Source organism: Dermochelys coriacea, chromosome 1, assembly GCF_009764565.3.
Source record: "Dermochelys coriacea isolate rDerCor1 chromosome 1, rDerCor1.pri.v4, whole genome shotgun sequence".
NCBI lineage: Eukaryota > Metazoa > Chordata > Testudines > Dermochelyidae > Dermochelys > Dermochelys coriacea.
This window is the reverse complement of record NC_050068.2, coordinates 380,990-406,426: the sequence shown is the minus strand read 5'-3', so window position 1 is coordinate 406,426 and position 25,437 is coordinate 380,990. Positions and strand designations below refer to the sequence as shown.

General features: G+C 56.4%; 2 protein-coding genes across 2 annotated transcripts in view; one reads left to right on the top strand and one right to left on the bottom strand.

Annotated features, from left to right (window-relative positions):
* DNHD1 (dynein heavy chain domain 1) overlaps positions 1-3,290 on the top strand; it is a 145,328-nt gene extending 142,038 nt beyond the window's left edge. Inside the window, 8 exon segments of the mRNA XM_043503758.1 lie at positions 128-302; positions 557-667; positions 704-814; positions 960-1,164; positions 1,204-1,331; positions 1,509-1,729; positions 1,731-2,546; positions 2,656-3,290. Coding sequence (XP_043359693.1) covers positions 128-302; positions 557-667; positions 704-814; positions 960-1,164; positions 1,204-1,331; positions 1,509-1,729; positions 1,731-2,546; positions 2,656-3,018 — 2,130 coding nt within the window. The 3' untranslated portion in view covers positions 3,019-3,290.
* Positions 3,291-3,362: 72 nt separating this feature from the next.
* LOC119852001 (F-box/WD repeat-containing protein 7-like) overlaps positions 3,363-25,437 on the bottom strand; it is a 36,174-nt gene continuing 14,099 nt past the window's right edge. The window contains exons 3-13 of the mRNA XM_038392747.2: positions 14,421-14,753; positions 11,593-11,675; positions 11,126-11,264; positions 10,732-10,866; positions 10,507-10,630; positions 10,107-10,243; positions 6,152-6,265; positions 5,770-5,951; positions 5,335-5,560; positions 4,079-4,289; positions 3,363-3,889 (exon numbers count right to left, since the gene is read on the bottom strand). Of these exons, the coding sequence (XP_038248675.1) occupies positions 3,621-3,889; positions 4,079-4,289; positions 5,335-5,560; positions 5,770-5,951; positions 6,152-6,265; positions 10,107-10,243; positions 10,507-10,630; positions 10,732-10,866; positions 11,126-11,264; positions 11,593-11,675; positions 14,421-14,753 (1,953 nt within the window). The 3' untranslated portion in view covers positions 3,363-3,620. The remainder of the gene's footprint in view (positions 3,890-4,078; positions 4,290-5,334; positions 5,561-5,769; positions 5,952-6,151; positions 6,266-10,106; positions 10,244-10,506; positions 10,631-10,731; positions 10,867-11,125; positions 11,265-11,592; positions 11,676-14,420; positions 14,754-25,437) is intronic.

Genomic DNA, 25,437 nt, shown 5'->3' with positions numbered 1-25,437 from the left:
AACTGAGACCCCCTCCCCCGGATCCAACACCCCTGCTTGGGCAAGGGCCAGGCCGGCTGCACTGCCCTGCAGGGAGCTGAGGGGCAAGGCCCGGAGGCCAGGCCAGTGTAACCTGCTTCTTCTGCAGCTGGACATTGTCGTCATCTCCCTTGGCACCCCGGGCTGCATGCACCATGTGGCCGAAGCCCTTGGCACCTGCCCCAAGCTGGGCCACTGGCTGGTGCTGAACAACTGCCACCGCCAGGAGCGCTGGCCCCCGGCAGTGCTCGCACAGCTCAGCAAGCTCCAAAGAACCCCCGAAGGTGAGGGACCCTCACCCCCCCGGACCCCAAATGCTGTCCCACCACGGCCTCCCCCTGCGCCCGGCTGCTCCTGGGAGTCGCTTGCCTGCCTGCACCCCCATGGCAGCTTCCCCTCCAGCCGCTTCCCAGGCCTGCCCCATAGCCCCCACCACACAGCCTCATCCCCCTCCTGTGAGCAGACTCCCACCCCTCCATGTCCTGCCAACCCCCCAGCTGTGGCATGAGGATTTCTGTGTCTTTGTCTCTTACTGCAGGGGGGGCAAAGGCCCCTGATCTGCCTCTGGCAGACATGAAAGGGGACGAGATCCACCCTAAATTCCGCCTCTGGCTCATCGCTGCAGCTGATGCCACAGGGGCTGTGCCAGGTGTGTTGGTACCGTGTTGCGTCTGCCAGACCTGAGCTTTGCCTACCCAACACATGGTGCCCCTTCCCCACAGGGTACAGTGCGCCATCTGGGGCGAGTCTAAGCCCAAGCCACCCATGGGCCGGGCCCTGTGGGCTTTAGGGGGAGGTGCCAGGTGCAGTGTGCGCTCTGGGTGGAGCAGGGCCCTGCCATTAGCGCACTGGGGCGACCATGTTAGTCCCTAAGTGGTGTCATGGGGGGGCCAGGCTGGGGGCAAAGAGTGGAGGGGTGACACCCACCTGTACCCCTGCAGGTGCTGTGCACCGCAGTGCAGTGACGCTCTTCTGCGAGACACCCCAGGAACTGAAGAGCAGCTTGCAGCGCAGCTACAGCCAGCTGCTGGGCCAGCCGGCCTGGCATGCCGCGCAGGAGCAAGGGCTGGCCCTGCTGGTGCTGCACACAGTGCTGCTGCACAGACAGCACTACGGCAGCCTGGCACAGGCCCGGCTCTACCCCTGGTGAGTGAGGCCAGCCGACCCCCCGCCTCGCTTCCCCAGCTGCCCGAGGTCTCACCACCTGCTGTGTTCCCCCAGGAGCGAGGCGGAGCTGTTCACAGGCCTGAGGCTGCAGGAGCGGCTGGCGAAGGTGGTGTCCAATCCTGAGGTGGCCATGCAGGAGCTGGCAGGTAGGGAGGTGGCCAGAGCCCATCCTGCCTCCCAGAAACACTTGGGGCAGCAGCTGGACTCACCCCTGCCCTTGCCCAGACACTGGCTGGAGACTCAGCCTGCGCGGTGCCCCGGAGCTCAGGTTGGCTGGGCCCAGGGCTGCGGGTCAGGGCCGTGATGGTTCCTTGCTGTTTCAGGGTCGATTCTCTATGGCGGTTACATCCTGGATGCTGGGGACGCAGAGGCCGTGCAGAGCTTGAGCCAGCAGTGCTTGGGCAGTGCCTCGCGTCTGCTGCCCCCCCAGGGGGTGCAGACCCTCCTCACCACCCTCATCAGGGGCTCTAATCTGGGTAAGGAAGTGCCCCTGCTGCCCAGTCTGCTCCCCCAGGGGTGCAGGGAGCCCTTGAGGAAGCTGCATGGCCCCGGAGGGCAGAGAATGGGGCTGGAGCTGGAGGAGCAGGGACACGGGGAGGAAGGGGGCTGCGACTGACTGTAGCTTTCTGCCCCCAGCTCTGCCAGAGGAGGATGTGATCGCAGACACCCGGGCCCGCATACAGCAGCTCCCGGGCCTAGCAGACCCAGCCTCCTGTGGGCTGCACCAGGGCCTACAGCAGCAGCTGTTGGAGAGCCAGAGCCCAAGCCTGCTTGCAGACCTGCTGCGTTCTCAGGACCTCTGGCAGCCAGCCCCCGCGCTGAGCACCCAGCAGGAGGCCTTGGGGCAGCTGGTGCAGCAGGGGCTGGAGCTGGTGCAGGAGCTGCAGGACACGCTGCAGCAGCGAGGCTGGGAGGTGGGGGCCAAAGGGCGTCTCCCAAGCGGGCGCACGCGGCCGAAGCCCCGGCCCCTGCTTCGCTTCCTGCTGGAGGAGTGTGGCAGCTTCCTGGCTCTGCTGCAGCAGGTGGAGCGGGACCTGCACTGTGCTCGGGAGCAACTGAAGGGGCGGCCCTGCCAGTCCCCACGCTGCTCCACCATCCTGCGGGCACTGGAGCAGGGACGCCTCCCCCGCCCCTGGCTGCCCTATGCCCCCACTGGCCCCCAGGACACAAGCAGGTGGCTGCAGACACTGAAGTGTCGCTGCCAGCTTCTGTGCGGGTACCTGGGGCTGGCAGCTGGGCAGCCTGTGGTGCTCTATCACCTCTCTGCCTTCCAGTACCCACGGCGCCTCCTGCTGGCACTGCTCCAGGAAGCAGCCCGGGTCAAGGAGGAGGACCTGGACCACTACCACCTGGACCAGCAGGTAATGCCGCCCCTCAGACACGCAGGGCAGGCTCGCTGCTCCTGGGAATCCCCCTTGGCCCCTCCCCAGTGCCAGCCCCGGCCCTCCTGATCCTCCACTGCTCTTCCAGGTGCTGCCCTGCTTGCTACCGCCCAGCTCCCCCCCTGAAAGCGGGCTCTACCTGACCGGCCTGGAGCTGCACCACGCCCTGTGGGACACGCAGTCAGCCCTGCTCAAGGAGACGCTCTTGGCCCAGCCCTGCCTGCTGCCCCCCATCTGGGTGCAGGCTGTGGGGGAGGCCTGGCGCGCTCCAAGGCCCACTGCTTCCCTGCTGCAGTACAGCTGCCCCCTCTACCTGGGCCTGCCTCAGCAGCCTGTGTGCTTGAGCAGCCAGCGGGCTGTGATGCACCTGGCGCTGCCCTGCACGATGCCACCCGCCCTGTGTGCCCAGCGCCGGGTGCACATTGTCAGCACCCTACCCTGCTTGGAATAGAGGAGAGAGCTGGGGTGTGGGACGCAGCATGGCCCTCAGGAGAAGAGCAGCCACAGGCCACTGCGCTGGCACCAAGAGGGGCACCCTGTTACCCTGCCCCCACACTCCAGCGCAGCCCCACGAGGGCTCAGGACTTAGCTCAGGTGACCAGCAGGAATCGCACAGCTCGGCTCTGGGACTGCCCAAAGGAACAGGCTGCAGCTGCGATCCCCCCATCACCGGCGCAGCAGCTGCAGCCAGACCCCCATGAGCCCCTCTGGGGGCATGGCCACATCAGTGGAAGATACTCAAGGAGGGGCAGTTTGGCAGCACGGTTTGTGCAGCTCCTCAGATGCAGCCCCAGGTACAGAAATAAATTGATATATTAGTGTGTACAAAACATGCTGCCTTCGCTCTCTGTCCAGGCCCCTGGCTGTGTGCAGGGCCCTCCCTGTCAGTCCCATGTCCAGGCGCTCACACATATAAATAAGGCTGAGGCAGGCTGGATACAGTATTTACAGCCCTGCAGAGGGGCTGAGGCCTGCTCCGGGGCCTGCCCTGCGGAGCCCAGGTGCTGTGCCCGGCCTGCGGGATCCTCCATCCCATCCCGGCTTGGCTGGGGCTCATTTCAGGTCAACGTCAAAGTCCAGCACCAGCAGCTTGGTCTCCTCGGTGCCATTGCGGCTGCCCACAGCACACACCAACTTTGTGTTGGAGGCGCGAATGCGCCACACCACCCCCCCGCTGCCCCCACTCTCCAGGGCCACTAGGTTGCGCACAAACTCGCCCGTCTTGAGGTCCCACAGCTTGACGGTGCCGTCGTCCGAGCTGGTCACCACGAACTTGGAGCTGAACTGGAGGCAGGTGACGGCGCTCTGGTGCTTGCTGGGCCCTGGGGGAAACGCACTATTAACACCTGCTGCGCTGTCCCCAGCCTCGCAGGGGGCTGACGCAGCAAACCTAACTGCACCCCCGTGGCCTGGGTCCTCATCACACCCCCACCAGTATCTACCCCATCCCAGCCCCAGCCGGGCAGATGGACGGGCTGAGGACAGGGCTACCCCCGCCCCACCCCACTTACCCTGCAGCGTCTGCAGGCACTGGCCTGTCTTGATGTCCCAGATCTTGACGGTAGAATCTGCGTTGCCCGAGACCAGGATGTTGTCCCGCAGCTCCATGCCACTGGTGAGCGACTGGTGCCCCATCAGCGTGTGCAGGCAGTTACCGCTCTCCATGTCCCACACCCGGATTGACGTGTCCAGAGAGCCACTCACGATGTGCGTCCCATCAAACTGCCAGGAGAGACCGGGTGAGCCATGGGCACAGCCCCCAGGGCTGCCCCTCCAGCAGGGAGCAGGCATGGCCCAGGCAACCCTGGGGGGGCCTGGCACATCCTGGGCATGCAGCAGGAGGGACTTGGGCAGGGAGCAAACCTAGCTGGTGTGAGAAGGAGTGTTCTCGCCTGGGGGCGGAGTCTCACCTAGGGGCAGCGCCTGGGAAAGGGGGCGGTTTCTGGGCAGGGTCTTGCCTGGGGGTGGGGCCTGGGCAGGATCTCACTGGGAGTGGTGCATGGGTAGGGGGCAGAGGCAGGGGCAGGGCCTGGGCAGGTCTCACCTAGGGGTGGGGCCTGGGAAGGGGCTGGGTCTCACCTAGGGGTGGTGCCTGGAAAAGGGGCAGTTTCTGGGCAGGGTCTCGCCTGGGGGTGGGGCCTGGGCAGGGTCTCGCCTGGGGGTGGGTCTCACCTAGGGGTGGGGTCTGGAAAAGGGTCAGTTTCTGGGCAGGGTCTCGCCTGGGGGTGGGACCTGGGCAGGGTCTCGCCTGGGGGTGGGTCTCACCTACGGGTGGGGTCTGGAAAAGGGGCAGTTGGGGTCTGGGCAGGATCTCACCCAGGGCCGGGATCTGGGCAGGGGGCGGGGGTTGAGATCTGAGCAGGGTCTCACCCAGGGGCGGAGTCTGGGCAGGGTCTCACCGAGGGGCGGGGTCTGGGCAGGGGGCGGGGGTTGGGGTCTGGACAGGGTCTCACCCAGGGGCGGGGTCTGGGCAGGGGGCGGGGGTTGAGCAGGGTCTCACCCAGGGGCGGGGTCTGGGCAGGGGGCGGGGGTTGAGCAGGGTCTCACCCAAGGACGGGGTCTGGGCAGGGGGCGGGGGTTGAGGTCTGGGCAGGGTCTCACCCAGGGGCGGGGGTTGAGGTCTGGGCAGGGTCTCACCCAGGGGCGGGGTCTGGGCAGGGTCTCACCCAAGGGCGGGGTCTGGGCAGGAGGCGGGGGTTGAGGTCTGGGCAGGGTCTCACCCAGGGGCGGGGTCTGGCCAGGGGGCGGGGCCAAGGCAGGGTCTCACCTGCAGGGAGTAGACGCGGTTGGTGTGGCCCTGCAGCGTGTGGATGCAGCTCTCACTCTCCGGGTCCCACACCTTCACCGTGTAGTCGTAGGCGCCGCTCACCACTTTGTGCCCATCGTACTGGACGCAGCGCACGGCGGCCACGTGCCCCATCAGCACGTGCAGACACTGCCCGGTCTCGATGTCCCAGAGGCGCAGCGTGGCGTCCCGTGAGCCACTCACCACCCTGCAGGGGACAGGCACACTGAGCAGCAGCAGCCCAGCCACGCCCACTGCTTCCGCCCGGCCCAGCAGCCCCACCTGGGATGGGCCCCTCCACCTGGCCCCCCTCCTGTGTGGGCTTCCCCTGCCCCACTGATCAGCTCCAGAGTTACCTGTCCCCAGGCAGGTGCCCTGCCCCCCCGCTCCCGTCCCTGCGCCCCCACCCCGGGTTACCTGCTCCCGTGCAGGTGCATGCAGCGCACAGTGGACGTGTGTCCGTACAGCGTGTGCACACACTCGCCCGTGTCTGCGTTCCACACCTTCAGCGTCCGGTCCGTGGAGCCGCTGATGACGATGTTGTCCCTCATCTGGGAGGACCAGACCCCCCCTGTGTGACCCACGAGGGTCTGCACACACTGCAGAGAGCACGACAGAGTCAGGGGGGCAGCCACAGGGGGAAATCCCAGGTGTGAGAACAGCCAGGCCCAGGCTGAGGCCTCCCCCAGCCCCCTGCAGGGGGAGCAGATGCCCCATTAGAAACAGCCAGCCAGGCTGCTCAGCCACCCGCCCCTGTGGGGCCCAGGGACGCAGCAGCCCAGCTGCAGGCCGGGCTCACCTCGCCGGTGATGGCTGACCAGACCTTCAGGGTGTTGTCGTCGGAGCCACTGACAATGCGGTTGCCACAGAACTGCAGGCAGGTGATGACATGGTCGTCATGTCCCTTCAGGACCTGTGGAGGGAAGAGCTGGTAACAAGGGAGCTAGCCTGGACAGACCTCCCCCTCCCAAAGGAAATAACCAGCACTGGAAGTGAAGTTGGGATTTTTTGGAATGTTTTCACGACCCCATGTGTGCCTCAGTTTCCCCTGTGTGACTCAGTCTCCTTAGGGTGGTGGTGGAAGGGACTGAGTTTGCTCTTGGGGCAGGTGATAACCTGCCTGTCATGAAAGACGTGCTCGAAACTCACCCAAATCGACAAGGGGCCCGAGAGCCCATGAGTTCCTGGCCGCGCAGGGGAGTGGAGAAGGTAGGGTGGGAGGGAGGGGAGAAGTGCTGGCTGCTGGAGGGAGCTGGTCGGAGAGAGAGCAGCTTGGCTGGGCTCTGGGACACTGACCAGCACGGTCTATGCTTTTACCCTCATGTCTCTGGCTTACCAGACTCCCTGCGCTGTGTCCAGCCGCCCCACAAACCCGACTGGTCTGAACTCTGCCTGCTGTCACGGCAAACAGCCTGCCAGGGCAGAGCTCGCGGTGGGACGCAGGAGGGCACGCAGAGGCTGTCTCAGGCCGCGAGGCACACCCTGAAGGAAGCGAAAAACCCTCTGGCATGTGGAAAGGGTTTCTCCAAGAGACTGTTCCAACGCTGGGGGCGTAGCCCTGACCTGGGGATCTGTGACAGGGCTCCACTCCAGACTCAGAGTAACATCTACCTAGACTGCAAATGGCCTTCCCCAGGCCCCCCAAGAAGCTGCTACAGAAGCCAAGTCATCAGGGGGGTAAAAGGCAAAGTTCTGCCCTGGATCAGTGCTATGGCCCAGCTTTGGACCAGTCTCTGGGAGGACCCCGGGGGTCTCACTCTTCCTCCAGGGTCAGCCACGCGGCCTCGCTGCCACCTCAGCCTGGACCTTCGGGCACCTGCAGCATGTGAGCTTCGTTCAGCAAGCGCGAGCAGAGGCCTGAGGGAGCCGCACGCCCCTCTGCCAGCATCTGCAAGGTGTGTAGCCAGCGTTCCCCAGCAAAAGAGTTTGTTTGTTGACTGACGCCGCGGTGAAGCCCTTGGTTAGGCCAGAGAACAGAAGGTTACGGCACAGTCCATCTGGTCAGCCCAGAGCCCCAGGCCCTCCCTTGACCCTCTGTCCCAGTTCAGGTGTGTGCCGACTGCTTCCCGCAGCCCACCCTTAACTCCCACCTCACCCCTCCAGCCCCTTTGTCCCAAGCTGAGGGAGGCGGCTCAGCCCCCTGCGCAGAGGTGGGGAGTCCAGATCTCTCTGAGTGTCCATATCTGGGCAGCTGGATTTGCCATGGTCCTCCCAAGAGCACCACTGCTGTGGAACCTCAGGCCCTAGACAGGGAGGTGCTATTCACACCTGTGTCTTCCCCTGCCCAGAGAGCAGGGGACAATGCAGGATACAGGGGAAACTGAGGCACACAAAGCTTCATAAAAATATTACAAAAAATTCCCACTTCATCACAAGTAGAAAGCGGCCAGGAGACAGAAAGCGAAGAGCCGGGTCAATGGTTCGTCCGAAGGTTCTGGACTAGCTCACATCTGGGGTGTTTATCAGTGATCAGGAAAGTGGGGGAGCAGGGAGGGGAAATACTGGGGTCAGTCGGGAGCAGAGAGACCGAACCTGGCTGGGGAATGGACAGGGTGACGGCCGTGAAATCCCATGTCAGTAAGTGCAGAGTAACGTGCACGGGCGGGGGGTGTCCGTAAACCAGGACGCCTCACAGGAGGCAAAATTAACCCCTTCAGCTCAGGGACGGGGGCTACGTGCCACTATAGGCAGCCCAATGGAGCCCTGCAGGCAAAACCGCCAAGAAGCTGTTGGCTGCACCAGGGATGGGATGCGAAGGCCTTCGAGTCACTCAATGGTGCAGCCCCATCTGGATGCCACACAGGACTGGCCCCCCCATGGCTCCCAGGACAGTGCTAACGGACTGACAGGAATCACCAAGGGCTGGGAACAACTCTCCTATGGAGAGAGATGGAAAAGACTGGGATTGTTACTTGAGAAGGCAGAGAACAAGAGGGACATGGAAAATGTCTATAGATCCTGATGGGGAAAGAAACCAGGGGCTTCCGTTCTCCCAGGCCCATAGCACTGGGACAAGGGGACAGTTAATGACATGGAAGGAGAGACACTGTGTAATGAGCCTGTGGAACTCACTGCCACAGATCTTCCAAGCCAGCCTCTGAACAGCTCAAAAGCTGCTCTGACCTCACCAACCTCGTCTCTCTAGCACCCTGAGATCAACCCGGCTACAGCAACTCTGCGAACAAGGGAAGGGAAGGGCTCCTCCTGCATCAGGGCTTAAGCCCATCTCTGCTCATTAGAGCCCAGGTTCCCTAGAACTACCTCCTGCGGGTTCCTGCGTCTTCCGCCGAGGCACATTGTGCTGGCCTGCAAGGCACCAGGTACGAGGCAGGCTGGACCCGTGTTTGATTCTGCCTGACAGGCCGTGTTCAGCTGCGCTGTCAGACCATGGGGGAAAGCCTCAAGGCAGGACACTGGCCTAGGTGCTCAGAGTTCATTGCTGTCACTCAGTATCTCGGTACCTCAGTTTCCCCTCTCTGCAGTGGGGATGACAGTCCTGTCCTGCCACCCAGACACTGCGGTGATGGGCTGCAGGCAGACAGACCAGACTCTACTTCTGGCCAGGGTCACTGGGGAAAGGCAGGCTGGGCTGACGGTCCTCGGCAGGTGCAGGAGCAGGGCAGGAGCAGCGGGTTCAGGGGAGCTCAGATCATCCCAGGAGAGACAGTGAGGCCACAAAGGGCCATTAGATCCTGTGATCCAGAGAACCCCCCTCCCCGGTTCCCCCTGCACTGAGCCCGACAGCTTGTGTCTAATCCCCCCTCCCCCCGTTCCTCGCGCACTGAGACCGACAGCTCCTGTCTAACACCCCCCCCCGCCCCGGCTCTCCCCACACTGAGCCCGACAGCTCGTGTCCAAAGCTTGCTGCAGAAAGAGGCCTGGTCCGGCACTGAGCCACCGAGAGATGGAGAATCCGCCACGGCCTTGGGAGTTAGTTTCAGCGTTAGACACTAGGGCCTTGTTTCCACTGAGTTTGTCTGGCTTCAACTTCCAGCCGTGGTCATTGTCAGTGTCATCAGTGCCGTAAAGAGGGGAAAATCCCCTCCCTGGCCCTACACACTGCTCCCATGTGCGTCCCAGGGCCGCATTTGCCCGTTGTGCCACAGTGTCGCATGAGGAGCTCCTGTTGTGTCTGCTGATCCCTAGATCTCTGAACAGTGGCTGCTTTCCAGGACAGTCCCCAGGCTGGAGGGACAGCTGGCACTCCCCGGGCCTAGATAGGTAACTGCATCTTACCGCATGAAAACTCTCCTTTGAACGGGCCCCACTTCCCAAGAGAGCCAGGTCACCGACTGCCCGGCTCGCCTCTGCAGCTCTGCCCATCTCTGCCACCCGCACGTCTTACTGGCACGTTTCCAGGTCACAATGAAAAGGCTGACCAGGGCCAGGCAGCATCAAGCCCTGCAAATCCTCACTGGAAACACCCCATGGGATAGTAATTCCCCACTGCCAGCCAGCCAGCCAGCCTGCCCTTCCCACACTGATCGTGTGCTCTGCTGACAGACAGCACCGAGCGATTCCTCAAAGACGCCTCGTCGGCCTACAGCGTCACTCGCAGTGACCAGCTCCAGCCAGTCACAGGTCTAGACCGGCGCTCGATTTCTTTTCTTCCCAGGTACTTACAATGTGCCCTGTTGTTCCTGGCCCTGGATTGCTTCCACTCCCCCTATCGCATCTGTGCACCTCACAGAGCCTAGTTCACCCTCCCCATCTGAGCAGGGGGCACTGCTGGGGGATGGCTCACGCCCACCCACCTTGGGAGCTTTGAGGTCTCCGCTGCGCCAGTTCATGTCGATTTTGTGCTGCCGCATGAAGGCGAATTTCCAGGGGCTGTACATGAAGCCAGGACTCAGAAGGCGCCGCTTCCGCAGGTTCAGGGGCTCCTCGATGCCTGTGGCAGGGGAAGGCAGCGAGACGTGGGGCACAGGACTCCCAGCGGCGGAGCAGGGGCCGCGCTGCCCTCTCAGGTAGGAGAACAGGCCACCAGGGAACCAGGGCAGGCAGCAGGAGGGGCCAGGCTGGGAGCCTCATGGCGGGGGAACTCCTGCAGGAGCAGGTGCCAGGAGGTTGTAGGGCCCAGCCCCACTTTGCCTCCCGCAGGGAGAGGGAGTGGCTCGGCAGGGGGCGGGGCCTGGCAGGGGGCGGGGCTCCTACCTTCCTCCCTGCACTTCTCCCTCCACAGCAGGTTGTCCTCAGCCAGGACCCTCCAGTAGCGGCAGGTCTGGGCAGCGCGGAGCAGGTCCCGGGGCTCCAGGAAGGACAGGACATAGAGCGCCAGCTGCACAGAGGGGGCAGGTCAGGGGCAGGTCAGGGGTCAAGCCCCACAGGGCCCGAGGCTCCTGCTCTGCCCCAGGCTGGCCCCTCCCTCGCCCCACTCACCTCCTTGGGCAGCAGGGAGATGAAGTCTCTCTGGAACTGCGGCTCAATCACCTGCATCATGTACTTGATCTGGGAGGGCTCGCAGCGGTCGATGAGCTCATCCAGGGCCACCAGCTTCTCCGGGCCACTCCACCTCTGGGCGGGAGAGAGCGTGTGGAAAGGCCTGTGCGCCCCGGCAGCTGCGCCCCGCCCTCACTGCTCCCCCCACGAGCCGCCCCTTCCCCCCTTGGTCCCAGACCCCGCCCAGCCGCCCCTCCCCCCACGGTCCCAGCCGCCACTGCCCCCTCTCCCCCGCAGCTCCATCACCCCACCACACCTGCTTTCCCTGTCTGTGACAGGGGAGGGCCCATTGGGATGGCCCCACTGTGCTGATGAGGAGGAGCCGGTCCCCTACCTGAAAGGTACGGAGCCAGTCCTGCAGCTCCGGGGGCGGGACGACAGAGGGAATGCGACGCCGGCGGCCCTGGCCCGGCTTGGCATTGCGCAGGTCCCCAAAGGTGGCGGTGGGACTGGGAATGCAGGGGCCCAGTGTCCTGGGCACCATGGAGAGACCCATCAGATGAGACACAACAGCACCGGGGAAGTTATCTAGACCCCTCCACCACCCATTCCCAAGAGCCAAACCCCAGGCACCAGACCCCCCATTTGCCAGGCTGCCCCACCCCAAGAACCAACTGCATCCATCCCCCACTACCCACCGCCCCCTTGCCCCACACATCCCAGCCCCGCCCTGCACGGTTCCCCTTCGCCCAGCCGAGCACACTGGGGGCTGCAAGCTGGCACAGGCTGACTGGCAGGGGGGGGGAGGTTTGGTAAGTGGTGACCCCTTTTCCTGCTGCCCCAGGACAGCCCAACGCTCACCTGCCGTAGTCGGAGCCCTTGCAGAGCTTCTTGCCAGGGGACAGGGCCCTGCTGTCCAGGCCATGCTCCGACTTCCGCTTCATCTGCAAGCAGATGGGAGGGGGGGATTGTTAGGCCAGGGGGAGCCACAGTACAGTCCCCCAGAGGGCTAGGGGAGCCCCTGGGGGAGGGGGAGGGCAGGGATCACTAGGGAGGCACGTAGGCTGAAGACAGCCCGAGGGCCAGCTCCCAGCAGAGGAGGAGCTGGAGCCTGAGCAGCAGCAGGGGACTCGAGGGACACCTGGCAGCACAGGAGTCTGGGGCCTAGGCCCCAAGCCCGGCCCAGCAGGGAGGAGACACCCCATGCTGCACCTCTCAGGGTTGGAGCTTCCCAGCTCACTAGCTCCCAAGGCAACATGTGTCAGGCCCAGAGCAGTCCCTACACCAGGCCGAGAACAGGTCCACTTCAGGCCCAGGCTACTCTCCGGGGAAGCTGGGCCTGAGGCCAGGCAGGGCCACGGTGCAGTCTCAGACACTGACCCCTCCCGAGGCAGCTGTGTCAGGAGCGGGGATCCCAGCCCCAAAGGCCAGGACAAGAAGCAAAGGACAAACAGCAAATGCTGACAGGAGCTGAAGGCTGGCCACCTCACATGGCGCAGCCAACTGACTTCTGGAGAGACCCCCAGAGACCCCCTGCCGTCCGCCACCCAGACCCAATACCATCCCAAACAGACAGAGAGACCCCATACCACCTCCTGACAGACACAGACCCCGTACCACCATCTGACAGATAAAGACCCCGCACCACCCCCAGGCAGACAGAGACCCCTTACCACCCCCAGGCAAACAACGTTCCCTTTAGTATTTTCCGTCCATGTGTGGAACAAATTTTGTTATGTGCACCGAGGTATGTGTGGATGTGTGCCACCAGTAGAAACAAAAAATCTAGATATAATATATATTTTTAAAAAGTTACCATAGGGATAATTACTTCAGCCAGGACAGGTTAGGAATTTTAGAACTTATTACTCAAAAAGTTAAATTTAAGTGTAAGACAGAAAAAAAATTATGAAATGCACAGACCAGTCAAAACACCAAAATAAAATTTGAAAGAATAAAATTACAGAGAGTATATGTGCTTTGCTAGAACTACCAAGAAGTAACAACAAACAAAAACTGTGTGAAAGACTCTGTGTGAAGTGGGCTGTAGCCCATGAAAGCTTATGCTCAAATAAATGTGTTAGTCTCTAAGGTGCCACAAGTACTCCCTGTTCTTTTTGCGGATACAGACTAACATGGCTGCTACTCTGAAATCTCTGTGTGTGTGTGTGTAGAGACACACAAACTCTCTGTGTGTGCAGATGTGTGTGTGCGCACGCATGTACATGCAGAGACAGGTTCTGTGTGTGTGTGGGTGTGCAGAGAGAGACAGACTGTGTATAGAGACACAAACTGTGTGTGCGTGTGTACAGAGAGACACTGTGTGTGTGTGCGTTTAGACTCTGTGTGTGTGTGTGTGTGTGTGTGTGTATGCGTGCATGCAGAGATACAGACTCTACACACGCGCATGTGTGTGTGAGAGAGAGAGAGATTGTGTGTGCTGGGGAAGTCTCTGAGAGAACGCGCGCTGTCTCTTTAAGTTAAAGGCACTCGCTCACCAGCTTTCAGACCTCAGACCCTTGGGGCTGTTCCCCTCCCGTGCTGGGGTGCAGGGGGAGGGGGACACCCTGACATCAACACTCTGCCCCTGCACAGCCAGCAGGGGCTGCGGGACAGAGGGCTGCCGAGCAGCGGTGGCAGGGCATCTGAACGTGGGCTGCCAGCCTGATAGAGCCTCTCTGCTAACCAACCGCAGGGCACTTCGATCACTCCTGGGGCGCAGATTAGAGGGAACACAGCCGACAGACCCCCGTGCCCCCCCACAGACCATGTGCCCCCCCACAGAGACCCCCATACTCCCCACAGACCCCGTGCCACTCCCATAGAGATTCCCGTACTGCCCCCACACAGAGCCTGTGCCATGCCCCGCACAGAGAGACCTGGTGGCCCCCAACAGAGAGACCCCCGTGACCCCCCCCACAGACCCCATGCTACCCCCAACTCACAGACCCTGTGCCAACTCCCCCGACAGAGGAACCCCCGTGCCCCCCCCACAGAGACTCCATGCCACCCCGAACAAACAGACCGACCCCATACTGCCCCCAACAGACCCTGTACCACCCGACAGACCCCCATCAGATATCCCATACCACCCCAACCCCAACAGAGCCCATACTACCCCCACCCCCAGACAGACCCTGTACCACCCCTGACAGACAGACCCCCATCAGACACCCCATACCACTCCCACCCCGAGAGAGCCTGTACCATCCCCACTGCCAACAAACAGACCCTGTACCACCCCTACCTCTCGACAGACAGACTGACCCCATACCGCCACCGCCCCTTGACAGACCCCCCCATATCCCTCCATCCCTCGACAGACTCTGTACCACACCCATCCTTGACAGAGAGACCCAGTACCATTCCCACCCCTCAACAGACAGACCAACCCGGTGCTCCCTATCTAGAGCTGGCCCTGCCCTGCAGGGCTCATTGTTCCGCTCTCAGGCTGTGGGGAAATCCAGGTTTAATCTCTGCCCTAGTCAGGTGCTGTCCAACTTCTCCTCCAGCCCTCCTCATGCGGTACAGAGACTTGGGGCAGGGCTGGCCCTGGGTCTGGGGGGAGGTTCCCTTGTTCTCAGGGGGAGCCATCAGCCGATGCCCACGGCAGCCCCCAGGCCTGTACGCACTCGTCCCTATCGTGCAGAGAAACCCCGACGGGCTCACGGCTGCCCTGTCCCCATTACCTTTGGCCGCACATGTCTGATGAGGCTGCCCTCCTCGGTCCTCTCCAGATAGTCAATCCAGCGCTCACCAATGGTGTAATAGAAATAGACGTCACTGCCGTCCTCCCCTTCATCGCTGCAGCAGCTCCCCTCCTCCTCCTCCTCCTCCTGCACCCCACAGACTCGGGAGCTGGCAGGCTCCAGCCCTCCATGGCCGGCCAGCTCCTCGGGCTCCTGCCCAACTCGCACTCTGGAGCCATCGGACTCTGGACCAGAACCCCCTTCAACACCTGAGCAATCCGATTCCTCTGACTCCCAGGCAGCCTGGACGCCGCTCTCCTCCTCAGCCAGCACCTGCAAGACACAGCGGTGTGGGGTCAGGGGTCTGCGCACCCCCAGGCAGCTCACTGGTGGGGTCTGGATGGGGAACAGCTTCTGCTGCCGATAGCGCATGGAGCCCTGTTCCGAGGACATGAGGGCCAACGGGTCCCTTCTTCCACAGCCAGAGAGAAACTTCAGGAACAAGCAAGACCCAGCCGGGGGGAAGGGCCACAGGCACCTGGCATGAGTGGATAGCACCAGTGCCCCATTCAAAGGCTGCCAGGGCCTGAAGCCACCCAGCTTCAGCATGCGGGCTCCAAATTGAGGTGTCATTAAAGGAGGGTTTTGGAACAAATTGATAAACTAAACAGTAGTAAGTCTCCAGGACTGTATGGGATTCACCCAAGAGTTCTGAAGGAACTCAAATGTGAAATTGCAGGATTACTAACTGTCATCTGTAACCTATCATTTAAATCAGCTTCTGTACCAAATGACTGGAGGATAGCTAATCTGACACCAATTTTTAAAAAGGGCTCCAGAGGAGACCCTGGCAACTACAGGCCAATAAGCCTCACTTCAGTACCGGACAAATTGGTTGAAACTATCGTAAAGAACAAAATTGTCAGACACATAGATGAACACAATTTGTTGAGAAATAGTCAACATGGTTTTTGTAAAGGGAAATCATGCCCCACCAATCTACTAGAATTCTCTGAGAGGGTCAACATGCATGAGGACAAAGGAGGTCCAGTGGATCTAGTGTATTTAGATTTTCAGAAAACCTTTGACAAGGTCCCTCACCAAAGGCTCTTAAGCAAAATAATGGGAAGGTTCTCTCATGGATCGGTAACTGGCTAAAAGATAGGAAACAAAGGGTAGGAATAAATGGTCAATTTTCAGAATGGAGAGAGGTAAACAGTGGTGTCCCCCAGGAGTCTGTACTGGGCCCAGTCCTATCTCAAGATAGTTAAGACTCAGACAGACTGTGAAGAGCTGCAAAAGGATCTCTCAAAACTGAGTGACTTGGCAACAAAATGGCAGATGAAATTTAATGTTGATAAATGCTAAGTAATACACATTGGAAAACATAATCCTAACTATACATATACATTGATGGGGTCTAAATTAGCTGTTACCACTCAAGAAAGATCTTGGAGTCATTGTGGGTACTTCTCTGAAATCATCCACTCGATATGCAGCAGCAGTGAAAAAAGGGAACAGAATGTTGGGAATCATTAAGAAAGGGATGGATAATAAGATAGAAAATATCATATTCTCTCTATATAGATCCATGGTATGCCCACACCCTGAATACTGCATGCGGATGTGGTCACCCCATCTCAAAAAAGATATATTGGAATTGGAAAAGGTTCAGAAAAGGGAAACACAAATGATGAGGGGTCTGGAACGGCTTCTGTATGAGGACAGATTAATAAGACTGGGACTTTTCAGCCTGAAAAAGAGGCGACTAAGGGGAAATATGAGAGAGATCTATAAAATCAAGAGTGGTAGAGAGAAAGTAAATAAGGACATGTTATTTACTCCTTCTCATAATACAAGAACAAGGGGCCACCAAATGAAATTAATAGGCAGCAGGTTTAAAACAAACACAAGAAAGTATTTTTTCACGCAACGCACTATCAACCTCTGGAACTCCTTGCCAGAGGGTGTTGTGAAGGCCAATACTATAATGGGGTTCAAAAGGGAGCTAGATAGATTCATGGAAGATAGATGCATCAATGGCTATTAGCCAGGATGGGCAGGAATGGTGTCCCTAGCCTCTGTTTGCCAGAAGCTGGGATTGGGTAACAGGGCATGGATCACTTGATGATAACCTGCCTGTTCATTCCCATTGGGGCACCTGCCATTGTCCACTGTCAGAGGACAGGATACTGGGCTTGATGGACCTTTCATCTGGCCCAGTATGGCCGTTCTTATGTTCCTATGAAGACACCAAGCTCGGAGGGATTGCAAGCACTTTGGAGAAGAGGATTAGAATTCAAAATAACCTTGAGAAATAGGAGAATTGGTCTGAAACCAGCAAGATGAAATTCAATAAGGACAAGTGCAAAGTACTGCACTTAGAAAGAAAAAATCAAATGCAGAACTATGACATGGGGAAGAAATGGCTAGGTAGTAACACTGCTGAAAAGAATCTGGCATTATGATGGATCACAAATTGAATATGAGTCAACAAAGTGATGCAGTTATGAAAAAGGCTAATGTTCCAGGGTGTATAACAGGAGTGTTGTACATAAGACATGAAAGGTAAATGTCCCACTCTACTCAGCACTGGTGAGGCCTTGGCTGGATTAGTGTGTCCAATTCTGAGTGCCACACTTTAAGAAAGATATGACAATTGGAGACAGTTGAGAAAAGAGCAACACAAGTGATAAAAGGTTTAGAACATCTGACCTATGGGGAAAGATTAAAAAATGGGGGATGATTAGTCTTGAGACTAAAAAAAGCATGGGGGGAGGGGGGGGACAGGACACCCGTGATAACAGTGTTCATATATGTTAAGGGCTGTTACAGAGATGATGGTGATCAGTTGTTCTCCATGTTCACTGAAGGCAGGGACATGAAGTAATAAGCTTAATCCAGGGGTGGGCAAACTATGGCCTGCGGGCTGCATCCGGCCTCCCAGCTGTTTTAAGCCAGCCCTCGAGCTCCTGCTGGGGAGCAGGGTCTGGGGCTTTCCCTGCTCCGGCTCTCCAGTCGGGGAGCGGGGCCGATGGCCGCTCCATGCCACCCCCGGAAGCAGCAGCATGACCCCGCTCCGGCACCTACACATGGGGCAGCCAGGGGGCACTGCTCTGCACACTGCCCCCACCCCAAGTGCCGCCCCCGCAGCTCCCAATGGCCAGGGACTGCGGCCAATGGGAGCTGCAGGGGTGGCGCCTGCAGATGGGGCAGCATGCAGACCCGCCTGGCTGTGCCTCCGCGTAGGAGACGGAGTAGGGACATGGCCGCTGCTTCCGGGAACCACATGAGGTAAGCGCTGCCCAGAGTCTGCACCTCTGAGCCTCTCCCCGCACCCCAACCCTTGCCCCAGCCCTGATCCCACTCCTGCCCTCTGAACCCCTCGGTCCCAGCCCAGGGCAACTTCCTGCACCCCAAACTCCTTATCCCCAGCCCCAGCCCCCCCCCAGAGTCCCCCCACACCCTACTCCCCCATCCCAGCCCAGAGCCCACTCTCGTACCCTGAACTCCTTTCTGGCCCCATCCTGGAGCCCGCACCCCCAACCAGACCTCTCACCCCCCTCCACACCCCAACTCCAATTTTGTGAGCATTCCTGGCCCACCATACAATTTCTATTCCCAGATGTGGCCCTCGGGCAAAAAAGTTTGCCCACCCCGGCTTAATCTGTAGCAAGGGAGATGTAGGTTAGATATTAGGAAAAACTTTCTAACTATAAGGATAGACCCTGGAATATAAGACTGGAAATAAGGCATACATTTTTTTGCAGTGAGGTAATTGGAAAAGGTTTCAGAATAGCAATTTACCAAGGCTCACGGTGGATTCTCCCATCCCTGACCCTTTTTAAACCGAGATAGGGTGTTTTTCTAACTGATCTGCTGTAGGAATTATTTTGGGGAAGTTCAGTGGCCTGTGCTATAAAGTAGGTCAGACGAGATTCCAATGATCCCTTCTGGCTTTAGAATCTATGAATCACGAACAGGCTTCCAGGGGAAGATGTGGAATCCCCATCACTGGAGGTTTTTAAGAACAGCTTAGACAGACACCTGTCAGGGATGGTCTAGATATATTTGGTCCGGTCAGCGGAGGTAAAAATAAGAAATTAAGCAATTTTTTCCATATAATAAGAAATTAAGCAATTTTTCAGTAACAGTGGCTATGACACTTTTGTATTATGTCCAATTTTGTAAGCAAGTAGTTTTTAAGTGAGGTGAAACTTGGGGTGCGCAAGACAAATCAGACTCCTGACAGGGGTACAGGAGTCTGGAAAGGTTGAGAACCACAGGACTAGACGATCACAAAGACTCCAAAGCCAGAATGGACCAATGAAACGATTGTTAGGATTCTTTTTGTTCCCGGCTTCTGATTTTTAGTTCTGTGTTCAGTTCCTCTTTATCTGTCAAGACGAGATCTAATATAGAATTCCCACTACACTTTTTTGAGTTAGGAAATTATCATATATAATGTTTAGATTTTCCAAAGATGTTTTAGTATTGGCAGCATGAGACCTCCAGCATGTGTCACTCAAATTAAAGTCCACTGTGATCCCGCTGCTTTTTTTCTGATACATTATAGATTGGTGATTAAGGAGCAGGTCATCCTGTTCCATGGTGGGATGTGGTAGTCTGCAGCAGACTTTATCTCAGAGGTGGGCAAACTATGGCCTGTGGGCCACATCCAGCCCACGGGACCATCCTGCCTGGCCCTTGAGCTCCTGGCCGGGAAGGCTAGACCCCAGCAGCTCCCCTGCTGTCCCTCCTGCCCCGCAGCCTCAGCTTGCTGTGCCGCCAGCACTCTGGCCAGCGGGGCTGCAAGCTCCTGCCAGGCAGTGTGGTGGGCTCTGGCTAGGCAGCGCGACTCTCAGTCCTGGTGCTCTGAGTGGCATGGTAAGGGGGTGGGGAGTGTGGGGGTTGGATAAGGGGCAGGAGGTTCCGGGGAGCAGTCAGGGGACAGGGAGTGGGGGGGGTTGGATAGGTGTGGGAGTCCCGGGGGGGGAGGGGTGGTTAGGGAAAGGGGGTGCCAGGAGGGGGCAGTCAGGGGACAAGAAGCAGGGGGAGTTGGATGGGTTGGGGGTTCTAAGGAAGGCAGTCAGGGGGCGGAAAGTGGGAGGGGCAGATGGGGGCAGGGGCCAGGCTGTTTGGGGAGGCACAGCCATCTCTATCCGGCCCTCCATACAGTTTCGGAACACCAATGTGGCCCTCAGGCCAAAAAGTTTGCCCACCCTTGCACTTTTTAACTTTTGGTATATGATACATAAGCATCAAAAAAAAACAAAACAAAAAAACAAAAGTTACTCACTTGTTCTTCGAAATGTGTTGTTCATGTCTATTCCAATTAGGTGTTTGTGCGCACACATGTGCATGGTAGCCAGAAGATTTTTCCCCCAGAAGCATCTGTTGGGTCAGTCTGACCACCCCCTGGAGTCGCGCCTTCACGGCACTCAACATAGAGCCCTGCTGACCTGCCACCCCCTTACTGGCTACTCTGACAGAGGGGTAAGAGGGTGGGTATTGGAATGGAGATGAACAACACACCTCGAAGAACAACAGTTATGAGAAGGTGAGTAACCGTTTTTTCTTCTCGGAGTGCTTGTTCACGTCCATTCCAATCCGGTGACTCACAAGCCTAAATTCAGGAGTTGGGGTTGGAGTCTTCCACTGATTGGAGCACTGCTTGTCCGAAGGCTGCATCGTCTCTGGCCTGCTGGGTAATTGCATAGTGCATGGTGAAAGTGTGGATGGAGGACCACGTCGCTGCTCTGCAGATTTCCTGAGTGGAAATCTGAGTCAGAAATGCTGTTGATGAAGCCTGCGCCCTGGTGGAGTGCACAGTGATTGGGGATACGGAAACCGCCGCCAGGTTGTAGCACTCCTGGATGCAGGATGTAATCCATGATAAAATGCACTGTGATGACACAGGCAGACCTTTCATTCTATCCGCCACTGCCACAAATAACTGGACCAATTTTCTGAATGGCTTCGTTCTCTCGATGTAGAAGGCTAGTGCCCTACGGGCATCCACAGTATGTAGTCTCTGCTTCCTGCTGCTGGAATGAGGCTTTGGGTAGAATACTGGGAGAAAGATGTCCTGGTTGATGTGGAACTGCGACACAACCTTCGGGAGGAAAGCAGGTTGGGGCCTGAGCTGAACCGTGTCCTCACAGAACACAGTGTAAGGAGGCTATGAGATTAGGGCCCTGAGCTCAGACATCAGCCTGGCTGAGGTTATGGCCACCAGGAACACCACCTTGTACGAGAGGTAGAGCAGTGAGCATGTTGCCAAGGGCTTGAAGGACGGTCCCATGAGACAGGCCAGGACCAGGTTGAGGTCACAGGCCAGGACAGGCTGATGGACGTGAGGGTATAGCCTGTCGAGCCCTTTTAAAAACCGACTAACCATGGGGTTAGCAAACACAGAGCGGGCCCTCCTGGCTTGCGTAAGTAATGAAAAAAGAAAAGGAGTACTTGTGGCACCTTAGAGACTAACAAATTTATTTGAGCATAAGCTTTCGTGAGCTACAGCTCACTTCATCAGATGCATCAAGTACTCCTTTTCTTTTTGCGAATACAGATTAACACGGCTGCTACTCTGAAACCTGTCAGTAAGTAATGAAGGAACTGCTCAGCCGCTTGCTGAAGCAAGAGCAAGAGGAAGTCCCAGCTACCGTCACTGACGGTAAGAAGGAACTGAGGGGGTAGTAGGTCGGCAGGACTCTCTATTGAGTGCCATGAAGGCACAACTCCAGGGAAACGCTGCTAAGGGAAAAATTCTCCGGCTACCATGAACGCAGCGCGCACACACCTTATTGGAATGGACATGAACAAGCACTCGAAGAAGAACCATTTTCTTCCAAGTCATCAGTGACTTGGAAACAGGTTATGACATCTCTGGGACTGCTGTGATCATCTAATCTGACCTCTTGTACAACATAGGGCATAGGCCATTGGACTTCCTTGAATTAAGTCCTGTTTGAACTAGAGCAGATCTCAACCAATTTTGATTTAATCAATTGCCAGTGCTGGAGAATTCACCATATCCCTTGGTAAATTGCTCCAATGGTTAAATTACCCTCGCTGTTAAAAATCTGCATGTCATTTCTATTCTGAATTTGTCTGGCTTCAACTTCTAGGAGTTAGATCTTGCTATACCTTTGTCTCCTAGACTGAAGAGCCTTCTATTATAAAGTTTTGGTGTTTATTAACTATGTTCAAGTCATCCCATCATGGAGCCGCAAGATCGCTGCTACACCCCCACCTTCTAGGAAGAAGCCCTTCCATGTGCCAGAGCCAAGGGATCTCACTCTCTCTTCAGGGCAGGAGGCATCACTGCCTCCTGAGATTGGACCTCTGGGACTTCCTGCTTCACGCCATGAGCTCTGTTCAGCAAGTCTCACTGAGACAGACTCCTGCCAGAGAATGTGCATTCCACAGGGTCAGTGAACCACACTAGTATTGGCACTGACACTCAAGCCGCATTTTCAGAACAGTTGGGTTTATTAGCCATCTGGCACACAGCACAGGAAGCCCTTAGGTCAGCACAGAGAAGTACAAAACACAGACGATCCTGGTCAGCCCAGAGCCCAGCCAAGCTGTAGTGACTCCAGTTCCTGCTCAGTCTGACCTCCTTGATCAGTTTCCAGGTGAGAGAGCTCCCAGCCTTCTTCCAGAGCTTGCACTTACTCCCCACCTCACACTGCCCAGTCTTTTGTTCTCAAGCTGGGGCCCTTGCTCAGCATCCCTGCTGAGAGGCAGGGAAATCCAGGAGTCACTGGCGCTTAGATTGTCTCTCTGGCCTCTTTTTGCTCTGGGCTCGTTTTGACCAGGTCCTTAATGACACTGAATTCCACCTAGACAGGGAGGTGAAACACACACTCCTGTCTCTTAGTCTGGCCTGAGAGCAAACTTAATCCCTTCCCCCCACCCACTGGGTAACCGTGCAACATACAGGGGAAACTGAGGCACACACAGGACTCATAAAAACACTACAGAAAATTCCCATTTTCTCACAACCCCTTAACCTGCTGTTTATCAAGCCAAACAGACTGACATCCTGAGAGCTCTCTCTAGAAGACAGAACTTCCATCCAGCAGTAATTCTAATGGCTCTTCTTGAATTGTGGACCGCAGCACCGGAAACAATATTTGAGTGGCAGTCGCACCAGTGCCAGATGCAGGTTACAGAACCTCTTCCTCCTACACAGGATTCTTCTGTTTCTACGTCCAAGGAGCACATGTTAGGATATAGATATTCAGGCCTGTCTGTAAAGGCCTATACTCTAAGAATTTAGGTGTATTCTTATCACATGGCTAGTTATAGAGGTATAAAAGTAAGAATCAAAATCATTGTCTGACTGTATAAGGTTTCAGAGTAGCAGCCGTGTTAGTCTGTATTTGCAAAAAAGAAAAGGAGTACTTGTGGCACCTTAGAGACTAATAATAAATAAATTTGTTAGTCTCTAAGGTGCCACAAGTACTCCTTTTCTTTTTTGACTGTATAAGGCTTTTTCTCACTGTGACAGTCTGAGGCCCTGTTCTTAGGCTGAGATCTCTGGCTAAGCAAGAGAGGCAGCCATAAACTGGGAAGTGTACAGTCACATCCTCACATTCCAACATAGTTACATTGAAATAAGGTGCTATTGGGCTGTTAGGAATACAATCCTGTCCTGATAATGCCTGTCGCCTCTAGAGAAAGGGAAGTGCCTAGAAGATGTAAAAGGAAACTTAGTTTGACAGCATCCTGTCTGGCAAGAACTCACTTATCAACAGCTGGGATGTGAACTCCTCACTTCTGTATTGTTTTGTCATTATAGTTCCCACATTGCTATTGTTTGTCTGTATAATCTCTATCTAGTTCTGTGATTGTTCCTGTCTGCTGCATAATTAATTTTGCTGGGTGTAAACTAATTAAGGTGGTGGGATATAATTGGTTACAAAATCATGTTAGGATTGGTTAGTTAAACTTCAGTAAAATGACTGGCTAAGGTATAGCTAAGTAGAACTCAAGTTTTACTATATAGTCTGCAGTCAATCAGGAAGGGGGAGTATAAGTGGGAAATGGGAACAGGGAATGGGGGTGGGGAAATTGGAATCATGTTTTGCTAAAGGGGAAAATGGGAACAGGAAATGGGGGTGGGGAAATTGGAATCATGTTTGGCTAAGGGCAGGAATGGGAACAGGGACACAGGTGTAAGGCTCTGTAGTGTCAGAGCTGGGAAGGGGGACACTAAGGAAGAAAACTGGAATCATGCTTGCTGGAAGTTCACCCCAATAAACATCGAATTGTTTGCACCTTTGGACTTCAGGTATTGTTGCTCTCTGTTCATGCGAGAAGGACCAGGGAAGTAAGTGGGTGAAGGAATAAGCCCCCTAACAGCACATCAGCCCTTTTGGCCACAGCATTGCAATGGGAGCTCATGCTCAGTTGATTATCCACCACGTGGGATCAGTTCCAGGTCCGGTTCTGTACAGTGTCTCCACCAATAATTTAGCTAATGGCATAGAGAGTACACTTATAAAGTTTGCGGACGATACCAAGCTGGGAGGGGTTACCAAGGCTTTGGAGGACAGGGTTTAAATTCAAAATGATCTGGACAAACTGGAGAAATGGTCTGAAGTAAATAGGATGAAATTCAATAAGGACAAATGCAAAGTACTCCATTTAGGAAGGAACAATCAGTTGCACACATACAGAATGGGACATGACTGCCTAGGAAGGAGTACTGCAGAAAGGGATCTGGGGGTCTTAGTGGATCACAAGCTAAACAGTTTTCAAAGTAGCAGCCATGTTAGTCTGTATTCGCAAAAAGAAAAGGAGTACTTGTGGCACCTTTTGTTAGTCTCTAAGGTGCCACAAGCTAAACAGTGTAACACTGTTGCAAAAAAATCAAACATCATTCTGGGATATTGTGACGAAGTGGGAATGTTCTTAATGTTTTCTCGGAATACTGTGTGGGTGCCTCAGTTTCCCCTAGACAGTTCTTAGGTATCTAGGTGGGAGGATAAGGGGGTGTGATTGTTGCAGAGCCCTAGAGGACCAGTGTGATGGTGTCTGCACAGAGAATGGCCAACACCCTGTCTCCTGGCAACTGATGGCCTGGGCCCCTCCTCTGCAAAGGTGACAACTGAAGGGGTTGGAGAACAAAGGGATCAGGTGGCCTCCTGGCCTGGGAAAGAGACAAAAGAGAAGAGGGGCTGGAGAGTTTCAGTTTGGAGCTGCTGGGGAAATGGAGGGAGGCCCAGATGGGGCTCTGGCCTCCCTGCCCCCCAAGATGGAACTGACTGAGCAGTCCTGTTCTCTGTACCTACAAGCTCTGTTTTAGACCATGTTCCTGTCGTCTAATAAACCTTCTGTTTTACTGGCTGGCTGAGAGTCATGTCTGACTGCGGAATTGGGGTGCAGGACCCACTGGATTCCACGGGAGCCCCGCCTTTATGGACTCGCTGTGGGAAGTGCACAGTGTGAGAAGGGGATGCTGAATGTTCTGAGGTCAGACTCAGGAAGGTGGAAGCCATGTGAGCTTCTTGCCCTGGAGACAGTCTGCTCTCAGAGAGGAGGCTCCCCCAGAGTTCTGCCTGGCTTTGTATGGAGTAATTCCAGAGCATCGCCCGGAGACCGCACGACAGATATATTAGCAGGAGTGTTGAAAGCAAGACACAGAAAGTAATTCTTCTGCTCTATCTGTGCTGATTAGGCCTCAACTGGAGTATTATGTCCAGTTCTGGGCGCCACATTTCAGAAAAGATGTGGACAAATTAGAGAAAGTCCAGAGAAAAGCAACAAAAATGATCAAAGGACTAGAAAACATGACCTATGAGGGAAGAGGAAAAAATTGGATTTGTTTGGTCTGGAGAAGAGAAAACTGAGAGGGGACAGGATAGCAGTTTTCAAGTATATAAAGGTTGTTACAAGGAGGAAGGAGAAAAATTGTTCTTCTTAACAGCTCAGGTTAGGACAAGAAGCAATGGGCTTAAATTGCAGCAAAGAATGTTTAGTTTGGACATTAGGAAAAACTTCCTAA